Raw genomic sequence first — 11,623 nt, 5'->3', positions numbered from 1 at the left:
CCTTCAAGGCACTGCCGAACTCTTCAAGGGACATTTTGTCCAGCTCAAGAAGAGCATCAACGGCAGGCATAGCCCCGAGGTGGACGTCGCCGTCTTCCTCCCCCGTCAAACCGTTAACGAGGGTGTATAGCTGTGCACCGTCGTCTAACGGTAGACACACCCTGGATCAGGGTCGACGCCCGGCGTCTTGCAGCCAGCATACGGCGTCGCCGTCGCCTTTGTACAGAGGTTCTATGTCTCGGTGAGACCAGGGTAAACACGCACTATGCGGCGTCCGGTGTCATCCTCACCGTCCGCTCCTTTGAAGCTCCAATATTATCTACAACATCCGACGAAGAGCTGCTTACCCAGCAGTCTTCGTCCAATGGATAGCGTGCCGCTCCACGCGCATCTGAAAGACCGGGTCCAAGCTACCTCGGATTCACAACATCCGACGAAGAGCTGTTAACCCCGCAGTCTTCGTCCAGTGGATAGCGTGTGCCACGCCACGCCCATCTGAAGGGCCGTGTCCAAGCTGCTTCAGACTCTGTCCGACCCCGCCATCAATGGCATACAGCAACTGCTTCGCAACGAGAGCAGTGCTCGGTGGTTTACGTGCCACTTCACGTGCATCACGGGGCCTCGCCCTCGATGCCTCGGCCCTCGGTCGACCGTGTCATGCATGACATGTAGCGACTGCTTCGATACTCGAGTAACGCTCAGTGGTTTACGTGCCACTTCATGTGCATCACGGGAGCCTCGTTCTCGGTGCCTCGGCTCTTGGCCGACCATGTCACGCATGACATGCAGCGACTGCTCCACATTAAGTAACGCTCAGTGGTTTACGTCCCGCTCCACGATCAGCCCGCGGGCCACGCTCGGGACTCCTGTTCGATACATTGTTGATGTCTACCAACTCGGACATCCCAATGTCCAGGACGTTGACCGTCTTGGTCTAGTGCTCTCGCCAATAGCAATTTTGTCTCATAGCAGGGGTGAGCTCATGACTCGCCAAAGCTCCACCAGGAGACGTGCGCGTAGCGCCCAAGTTCTTTGACCTTCAATCAATCCATGCTTATGGTGTTTCAACCATGCCATTCCTAGGATGAGGTCATACCTTGCATCCAGGTCTAACACTGGACAGCGTTCCACGCAATCAAAGTCAAGAAACTTGACTCCGAGGTCCACAGGGACCTTCGGGACCGTGACACGCGTCCCCGTCGATAAGCGAAGAGTGATGATGTCACCCAACCGCGCTTTCAGCGCCCCAACATACAGCTGACTTCCCTCTATCGTGGAGCGTCGAGCATAATTGCCCGCGGAATCAATGAGGTTCCTCCATGGCTTCTCGAAGCCCTTACGGTCGCCTCCACGACCAGCAAGCCCAGCTTGCACACACATTCCGTGTTTAAGAGCACGGAGCTCTTCGGGGCTGGGCCCTGTTGACCTATGCCTCCCTGAGGCTCAACAGACCTCATTTCTTCCCCAGTAGGGCGCCCCGCGGCTACTGAGGGGTGTCGATTCCATGCGACGAACCAGACTGGTAGACGTCGGGGCGAGGTTTGAAGAACCTTGACGCGCCTTGCGCAGGAACAATCGTTCCGAAGGTGACAGGTGCATCCACAGACAAACCACCGTCGAATGTGTGTATGCTGCCCGGTAGCTTGGAAATCTGCTCCCTCGTCCTCAGCATAGCTGAGATCCATGGGCATAGGCCCGCTCGTCGAGCTGTTAGAGTGTGCCTTCCAACAAGTCGTGCCGACTTGTCTTAAACTCGGCATTCAATGCCACATTGACCGCCTCTTTAAATGAGGACAGATGCACACGGAAGATTTTCATTCTGGCCACGCCAGTGCGGAGGCCATCCATAAACACGGTCACTGTGACCGCTTCCGGGAGAGGAATTGCTGTCATCCATCCATTAGGCGGCGAGAACACTCGTGAGAGCTGCAATTTCAGCTCCGACCGAAGTGCCGCGTGTCAGTGCCCATTCTCGCGCTCGACCTCCGAGCTTTAAGATGGCTAGCGCCACGCGCTGTTGCTCGGTCTGGAGCATGGTGGATGCGATGTCCATCTCGAACTCTCTCACCTAAAGCAGGAGATTCTCTCCATCCTTCCCTTCAAAGACCTTAACGCTCACCATGAGTGGCTTAAGTCGGGGGAAGTCATCCGTCACCGACGGTGGCGTCATCGACGCAAACGATGCAGACATCTTCTGCTGGTGCTCTAGCAGCGCGTTTTCGTGACTCGAAAACGCCTCTAGACTCGCGCCGATTGCCTCGGGGCCTTGCGCCGCGAGGTGTTGCACGCCCTTTGGGTCAAGCAAGGACATCAGCTTATTAAGCCCGTCCTGCATGCCCTGTGGTAATGAGGAAAATTCCTACATCCTCACAGAGGATCAGTCGAAACGACTAAGGTGAAGATTGACTAGAAGTGCTACCAAGTGCAGAGGGGCTTCCGTAGCTTTGCGCTTGAGGAAGCGTCTTTAGGTCACCGACCTTTCGTTTAATACAAGAACCAAGTACTAGTGCAGCGGCTGCCTCTAAAAGTGCTTAAAAGTCTTAACGAACACTTCTGTTCAAAATCAGAAATGATTTTTATTAAATTTTTTATCCTAATGTTAAAAATTTAAATTTTCCTAAATATACTAAATATATATAGTAAAATCTAAAAACATCCATAACTACTGGCTACCTAGCCCCGTCCCGTATTCTGGTTTGGGTGTGTGGTCACATTATGCACATCTTGTGTGACAAGCACACACACACCTGTTCGTGTAACATCATTACAACCAGTCCCCTAAAATTATGTGGAGGCAGATAATGGCAAGTCGCGCGTAGAAGGACCTGGCCCAACTGTCAATCAAATAAATAGAAATTAGTCAGCCATCCTAAAAAGATTCAAGCCACCCTCCACTACTCCTGGCGCAAACGTCACTATTTTCGATTATCACCTCAGAAAATGTAAGGAAGTATTAGATGACCCCACCGAGTTCATATTAAAGTGTTGAAGGATGAGACGAGCTCATCGTTTATGATGAATGTGCTCGACATATAGGATACTTGCACAGCACTGAGTGCGCGAAAGGGGCAGCTATCTTAGGAATCCTTTTGGTTAGTACAAAAGGCCTACCCCGAGTGTTGCCACGAGATTGGCCCATTTTAGACCAATAAAGATTGCGTTACATGTCCTTACCCAACGGAACGAATCAAACGTCATAGACCATTTCATAGCGCAAAATAAAATGTGAGTTTTCACTAAGATTTTGCAACAGTAAGGCCAACATATAATGACAGATTGTTCGCCCGTAAAAATTGCGTAATATAGCCACTGCTTTCGTTCAAATAGCAATTTTTGATAGGACTTGAGGCAAAGAAAGATGGCTTGCTCAGCTCTCATGACCTAGTCGATATGCATTATTAAACACTCATGAGAGCTGAAAGTCATTGAGTACTCGAGTAAGATGGTCTAGGCAAGGCTGTTCATGCCTCAATGACTTCTGAACGCATCATAGGCGCTCAATCGGCCGAAATTGTCGAGACAGCGTTGTGCATAGTCGCATTCGTATTTTATCGATACAGTCGTCCATAGCCGAGTTAACACCCGGTGTTGCCTACGAGCATCCATGTCGAACACTTGCGAACATTGCTCGAGTTTATGACCTACTAAAGCTGTTTTCAGATGTAGCCAAGTGTGTCCGGAAGGCTTCAGTGGGAAGGAAGGCAGCTCTGTCAAAAATCACGGCAATAGCAGACTGACCAGTACCACCGTCCCAAAGGACTTCCGAAAGTGTGTTTTCCTGGTGAAATATGCATAGCATGGTTCGTCATATTTACTTCATAATCGAATATAAACTAAAATAGATTAGCTAAATATATAGGCCGTCCACGGATATTTTATCAGCATTTGACATCTCCAGTACCTCTACCAGTAACATATCGTACGTTATTGTACGATTTTTATGGCTTAACAAAGCTCAGGAACCGATCCTGTGGTGCAGTGGTATGCTGTTTACTTCAGAACCGAGAGGTCCAGTGTTCAATCCCCGGGCCGGGTAGAGAGGGATTAGAGTGTAATGAATAAAACCCTACAGCACGTGCTTGACATGACTTACACGACTCCTAAAAAGGGGCGTCGCTCCTAATCATATCTTAACAAAGCTCAGGAGGTTGATATTAAAATTGATTCCCACTAGGCTAACGGTCATCACTCTGAGATAGAGCGCTCCTTCTGGATAATGTTATTTACACACACACAGTCTTACAGATCTGTTTTTTCCTTGACGCAAAATCTGGCGAATTTCACGGTAAGCCCATTCATCAACAAGTACTTTTTCTGCATCACTTTTAAGATGTGTTGAATTGCTAACAAAATATATCGCTCTCTTGAAGATGTATCTGAATATTTGGTAATTTTTCCATTTTCAATGCTGCAACACAATAAACAGACGGCTTGCAACGCTCACATTTATACTCAAATTAATTTTCGTATTATGCTGCACATCTCAGCATTGTTGTCAACAGCGTCAACGTTTGTTTAATAAAGACGCAAAAACAATACTGACTTCTGAAATGTGTCTGACATTTAATACAATATGAAGTTTGACAGCTCGTACAAAAAAGCTATTTTGTGCATGATCTGTCTTCCAGTCGAAAAATTACCATGCGACGAACATTAATTGAGATCTGTAATATAATAGTCCGACCGTGTATGAACTCCTTATATGGGTTGCGTCGTGTGTCCACGACAGCTATGCGCCCCTGCAAACGTATTCAGATGCCGTTGAGCCGTGCAGTGCAATCCAAATCTGCTCAGAATAATCACGATGACTACCACAGCAGCATTCAAGCAAACAGTATCGAATCGAAATGGACAAATCAGAAAAACAATCACCAAGAGCTGGAAGCTAACGAAAAGAGCTCTTTCTCGCGTGAGTTTGAAAAGCCAAGAATGGATGCAAGTTTTTTAGTGAACAATTACACGGCGCCAGCACTTGCTGCCGCTTATCAGGATCGTGAGTATACCTTGCGTCTTTGTGCCGAGCTACTAAGCGAAGGCAAATTGGACGATTTAGAATCTGTCCTTAAGCCGTATCACGGTACGCTGATTCGTCGTGTTATTGATTCTTACTTGATGTATAACTAATTGGATCGTATGTGTTTACTTGCAGATTTTCCTCAGCTCGATAGAAACACACTACAGCCAACGCCAGTTGCCAATGCATTCAATAAACGTCATCTTGAGCGTATTCGCAAGCGACTTAGCCGGCTACCACGGCAAATTACCAAAGCTTACTCAGCTCGTGCCGCTGTCGTCGTTCCACTGTGCACATTTGAGGGCGAACCGTCCGTACTCTTTACATTACGCTCGCTCACTGTTGGCAAACACAAGGGCGAGGTATGTTTTCCTGGTGGGATGGTAGACTCTAGTGACTCGAGCGTCGAAGGTACATGTTTACGTGAGCTAAGTGAAGAGGTCGGACTGGGACCCGAGAGTGTTGATGTCCTTGGTGTGCTGCGCTGCGATTGGTCTAGTGTCACCTCGATAACAGGTATTGCTGTCACTCCCGTTGTAGGGTTTATTGGCGAGATGAGCGATCGCACTGTTGCTATTAATGAAGCAGAAGTCGAGTCTCTTTTTACTGTGTCACTACGTGATTTGATGGATCAAGACAATTGGATTCACCATAGTAACGCTACACCAGTCTTCACGGGTGGTCCGCATGTCATTTGGGGATTAACAGCTTATCTGCTAGATATTTGCTTGTCTGAAGTACTGCAAATCAGCAATTAATAGACTTGAGATCATTAATCATTGACTGACCTGTTAGTGTAGACCTAAGACAAAAGACAATTGGGCAGTATCATTAGAACTCATTAGGATGCTTTGACAACGAGAACAAAATCAAGAGATGTCTAGAACAAATTCAAACAATGCAATCGGATTCTTCAAGACAATCAATCATCAGGCTTCAATATTTCATGTGTAATTCTTCGTGGACGTGCTTAAAGAAGCGACAAGCTCGTTTGCGATTGCAGCAGTTGACACGAAAAATGACCAGATAACTAAAGACAGTTTATGACACAGCCTAGCGATTAAACGCATTGACAAAGAAATCACTATGGTAAACAATAGGCAACAGTTACTCCTCTTCTTAAGATACAAGCGTAGATATTGAGACTTCGAAAGTCCTGACCGATTTTGCCGGTAAGTTGGCGGTAAACGATTTACCCACGATAGGGCAAGTGCTTTCAACGTAAAGCGCACCCGTACCGCTGGTCTCAGTGGTCCACTCCATGACAGGGCCAGTCACTGCTCCAAAGCTTGCGAGGTCAAACGTGATCGACTGGGCGTCGCCCACATTCACTGTCACGAGTACTAAACATTTCTTGTCAGCATCAAAAGCCACGACGGTTTTCACATCGTCTGAGGCAAGGATCTGCATACCAGGACGGATGTGACGGGTGTACTGCGCCATCACGTAGTATTTCGGGTTGGCTTCACCCATCCAGTCATCACCCGGATTAGAAGCAATGAGGCCCCAGCCACCGCTATCGAGCGCCTGCCAGTACACAATGCCTTTTGCGCCCATCTCGTTAATATCAAGAGCGATTGACTCAGCCATGGTGAGACCAGAGCCATCGTTCTCTGCCAGTTCAGAGTCCCATAACGTCTTTTTGAACTTGTTTGTGAGGTCTCTAAGTGGCTTACGCTTATCACCACGATACGCATCCAGACCGAGGTACCCGTGTGTGTTAATTTTTGTAAACGTTTCGACGATACCAGCTGTCTTCTCCATGTCTTCAAGTGTGTGTAAGGTTGCATCAGGCGAATTCTCATCAGGCGTAGCGATCGCGACATCTTGCAGATTCAGAGCATCCAGCTGCTTGCGAAGCAGAATTAATATCTTTTTTTGAGTAGCCCACGAAAAGTGACATCCTTCCTGCTTACTAGGAAATTCCCACCACGATTCGGATGGTTCATTGAATGGCTCAACATAATCAAAGTTTACACCCCAGCGCGTCTTGAACATATTTACAACTGTGGCCAGGTACAGAGCAAACTCTTCGTAGTTATGAGGTGTCAGATTGTCCTTCTTTCCGTTATCTCCACCGGCAGTTGCATGATTATGGTTCATCCACCACGGTGGTGAATTCGAAAACGCTTCGAGCTGGTCAGCTCCCCTTTCGATGGCAAGCATCAACATCGCACGCTGTCTAGGATCGGCATCCCAATTCCAGCTCGCCGACGCAGTATCTGCACTCATCCAATCAATCCAAAAGCTCTCCATAAACCTATACGGTTGCATATTCTTCGACTGTTTCATCGCGACTTCTTTACCATCGTCATCAACGACGTTTTTGCTTGAACCTCCAATGTTGTACCGAGCAATGTTAAAGCCAAGACCAGGCAGTCCAGAAGAAGAGCCTTGAATTGTCACGCTCTTGTTTAAAGTAAATAGAGCATCAGCAATGTCGACGCGCTCTCCATAGTGATTGGCCCACCAACAAAGTGACGTACCCCAGCCGTCCCACGAAGACTGAATGGTCGTAGCAGCGTCTACCTTGACCGTATAATCGGCCAGCACTCGCGGGGGAACAGACAAAAGAGCGCAAGCAAGTACTGAAGTAGCGAAAGACCGAGTCGTTTGCATCACTAATTTTTCTTTGATAAGTGTTTAAATGCAATGGAGTTGGAAGTTTACGTATTGAATGAATGTTTATATGCTTAGTTGACCTGATTTGTATTCCTAGGAACTGTTTTGACGCAGGATTAAAGCGTAATGTAAAAGATATGAGTCGCAATGATTCATTCTGAGATGTGTCGGTTCCTTTTTTATTCAAAGCAATGCATGAACGAATCCAGCTGTTTGGGACACTAAGGTCGACAAAGAAGGTAAAAAGCAGACTAACGATGCATTCCCGACTTTTGCCGTTAATTAATATATTTCGCAGTCAAAATTCTATCGCATCGTTATTGTTTCAAGACGTAGATTGTCACATTTCTGAAAAATTCTTGTCAAGTCTTCTACGCATTTTGCTAGAGAGTTTAACATTAGTATAATGGGTATATAAATTTTAGCAGCATCGCAAGAACACGATGCCGCGAGTTATCGAATCCCAGACACTCGCGCGCACTCTTCTACCTCCACATGGAGTTATAGAAAGCCAGCAGCTGTAATGGGATACGTGCCTGCTTACGCATGACAATATCGTCATACAAAGCTCAAAAGTAGCAGGTTGAAGTAATACGATGAAATAACGTGATAAGTTAGTCGTAAAGAAGAGGCTTGATTCACACTATGCATTATAATGGGTTTATTGTGAAAGGTAATGAATAGATATATTCAGGGCGATTTCTAGCTAGCCAGAATTAGAACCTTAAAAACACTCAGTTTGGCACTTAGATGGTGGTGGTAGACCCGTCTGTGCGTGAAATCTGTATTGTGCAAGCGTACGAGATTTCCGTTAATTTCGGCCCCAAGTGGGTACTGTACAACAAACTTTCCTCTTTCGTACCTATTTTAGCGGACACGCCAGGTAATACACACATTTCAATTTGACAGACGTCAGTTTGTCTAGCGATACAGCTGGTCAATTGCAGCGGGGCTGTCGTAGCTTTGCGCTTAGAGGAAGCGTCAGTTAGGTCACCGAGCTTTCGCTCTATACTTAGAATAAGTACGAGTTTAGCGGATCGCAATCCGCTTACTTCAAAAGAAACTACAACCCTAACCAAAGGGTAATTAACTCTTCCGTTTTAATCCAAAATTGATTTTTATTTATGTTTATCTGCGGCAAAACCGCCTAATTTCAAATGCATATATTCTCCTAAATATGTATAGTAAAATCAAAATACATGTTTTCCTGATGGCTACCAGCCCCGTACCGTATTCTTGTTTGAATGTGGTCACACCATGCCCATCTGATGTGACACACACCCCTGTTATCAGGGTATGTGTAACCCCGTTACACTTTCCCCATCAAGATTGATAACATTTACAGTTCCAATCGATTATTCCTCAACGAGGCCTGCGTGTCCGCTAGACAATGCAATTTGGTTCGTTGGAACGAAACGACTTCCGTGTCCAATGAGCCCTGCGTCAAGTCACCAAGTCTTGCTGGTTCCGACAGCGCACACGGGCAGAGCCCAACTTCGTCTCCCGCATGCGGTGCAATGTCGGACAGTGCGTCCGCGGCATCGAGGATTGTAAATCCTAGGCTCGATGAGCCCGAGTGTCGCGCTCCGCGCACGCTATCAGTGACTAGTGACCTCATTGGGGATGTGGAGGTGGTCGACTACGAATCTGACACTTCTTTTCCCGAATGGAGCGAGAGACGAGCCCTGCTCGCGCCTTGCGGACTCCATGTCCGTTTCCTGGCCTCTCATCACCTGAGGGACGTTGTGCCATCATCAATAACCTCGAAGAGGCACAGAAGCGGCAGATGGAAGCTTCCCGTAAGGCGGCTCTTATGCGCGCCCATCCACGGCCGGTCATTGACCCTCGTGTGGAATATGGCTTCCGACAGGCATTCCCGCTGTGGAAGCGAACTACGTGGTAACTCGATCGTTACGCCTCCACATCATCGGGCCCCCGGCCAATATGGATGATAAACTTACCGAACGGAAAGGTCTTCGAGCTTGTTTCTTGGTTCCACTGAAATTTCCGCTGGAAGCTTTTCGCACTCGTCTACTTGAGCAACGAGGTGGCTCTCGTGAACCCGCAATACGGACAATACCTGTAGTGCTCGCCCCTGACAAAAAGCTACAGATGACAAAGCGCTCTTTGAGTGATGTATTCAACGGCACTGGAAGCTTTCCTCACTGTATAACTTACAGTTTAGCCACACGGAAGTGGACGAGGGTGTGGAGCGCCACCTCCGGTTTGAGTTTGCCAAACTCAAAGCACGCCGTTGACTTCCTTCGGATTGTCGCCCTGTGACGTATGGGTCAACTCCTTACGCTCTCGCGATCTTTTTGTCTGCGACCGCAAGAGCTCAGGGTCACTTCCCTAAGCTCAGCTCATGGCCCTGCTACTTCCCTAGCTATTGCCGGAAAGCGCGGGGAGTCCTGATCTTTCTTATTAAGCGCGTCTACGGCGCCTGGGAAATCTTGCGAAGTGGCGTATCACACTCCCACGAGTTTTCGGAGTCAGGATATCCCCTCCATTTCACCAGATATTGGGTTTGACCTGGTGACGACGTCGTCCAACAAGACGTTCCACGTGATAGTGAACGTCACCCTTCTCATCGAGATGAGTCGGTGGCGGGTGGTGGCGACCGGATCGACCGCCGTTCGGGGACTCAAGATGCTCTTCAAGCCCTTGAAACGAATTCCTTCGTGATCGGAACTCCGCTGTGCGTCATGTGAAGTAGCATATCGCTGCGCGGACGCTCTTGACGATTATCAGCACGTCGTGCGCCGGCTGCCTCACCATGAGGACTACCGCGCTCTGTCGGAGCGACCCCTAGCCGTGCAGCAGGCGAATGCGTCGCTGCATGCGACGGTGGAGCGCTTGGCGCCATTGGAAATAGAGGATGTTGCACTCCGTGCTCAGAACCAGTTGCTGGTTCAGTTTCTGGGTCGCCGAGGGCCCGTGGGATCTGCTCTGGTGCCAGCGCTTCCGCGTTCACATGCGCCGGATCCCGGTACGGCTTGAGCAAGCCCACGTAAAGCACCGGGTGGATGCGCATCCGTTTTGAAAGGTTTAGCATATACGCCAGGCCCCGCTTGGCCACAACCTTAAACGGTCCAATAAACCGTGGATGAAGGTTCATCCGGAAGATAGCAGAGACTGCATGTGCAGACAGGTTTTTAGAGTTTAATAAAACCAGGTCTCCGACCACAAAGCCATACACTTTGCCTCTTCCTTTTTCATCTGCATATTCTTTTTGCAGGTCTTGGTCATCGCATCGCGAACGTCTCGTAGGACACTCAGTCTGGTAGACAACAAGTCATCGACTTCTTTGCGGATGGTGAGGGAGCTGACATCAGCTAACCGTTCGGCTATTACTCCCCCACCAAGCCCTGAGCCATGAGATGGCAGCGTCAGCGGGACGCGAGGGTAAACTAGCACGTTAACGTAGAACGGCGTGAAGCCGGTAGACGAATGCACTGCATTGTTCAGTGCAAACTCTACGAGTGGAACATGGCGCTCCAGCGCCTCGGCGTCTCAGCGCAGACGCTGCGAAGAATGTCTTCGATGACGCAATTCACCCTTTCGATTTGACCATTGGTCTGTGGATGATCCGCTGTCGACATTTCCAACTTGGTGCCGAGTACCTTGAAGATAGTCGACCAAATTTTTCTTGTGAAACGGGGGTCTCAATCAGAGACAATCGACTCTGGGAGTCCGTGTAGTCGGAAAGCTCGATCCACGAATAGCGTTGCTGTACCGACTCCGGCGATGGGGTATGGCACCGTCAAATAAGCCATTTTGCTTAACTGGTCGACGAATACCACGACACCCGTGTTGCCCGCCAAATCCATCGGCAGGCCAAACACAAAGTCCAAACCCATGGGCTGTCAGCACCCAGTGGGTACCGGTACGCCGGCCAGCGGCGCAGCTGCATTTGGAGAGGGCTGACACGTCTCACACGTGCGCACATAGGTGCTCGTCCATTTGTACAGCTTGAACCACCAATAT

At 48.6% G+C, this 11,623-nt stretch overlaps 2 protein-coding genes across 2 annotated transcripts; one reads left to right on the top strand and one right to left on the bottom strand.

The window, feature by feature from the left end:
* Positions 1-4,641: 4,641 nt before the first annotated feature.
* PHALS_08161 (nudix hydrolase 3) lies at positions 4,642-5,772 on the top strand (the record flags this gene model as incomplete). Its single annotated transcript, XM_024723460.1, has 2 exons — positions 4,642-5,077; positions 5,150-5,772. The coding sequence occupies 2 exons, from the start codon at positions 4,642-4,644 to the stop codon at positions 5,770-5,772; spliced, it is 1,059 nt and encodes a 352-aa protein (XP_024574434.1).
* Positions 5,773-6,133: 361 nt separating this feature from the next.
* PHALS_08160 (RxLR-like protein) lies at positions 6,134-7,633 on the bottom strand (the record flags this gene model as incomplete). Its single annotated transcript, XM_024723458.1, has 1 exon — positions 6,134-7,633. The coding sequence occupies one exon, from the start codon at positions 7,631-7,633 to the stop codon at positions 6,134-6,136; it is 1,500 nt and encodes a 499-aa protein (XP_024574433.1).
* Positions 7,634-11,623: the final 3,990 nt, after the last annotated feature.

The sequence above is a fragment of the Plasmopara halstedii genome (assembly GCF_900000015.1).
Source record: "Plasmopara halstedii genome assembly, contig: Scaffold_322, whole genome shotgun sequence".
In the NCBI taxonomy this organism is placed as follows: domain Eukaryota; phylum Oomycota; class Peronosporomycetes; order Peronosporales; family Peronosporaceae; genus Plasmopara; species Plasmopara halstedii.
The sequence above is the reverse complement of the archived record's forward strand: the minus strand, read 5'-3'. Positions and strand labels throughout refer to the sequence as shown.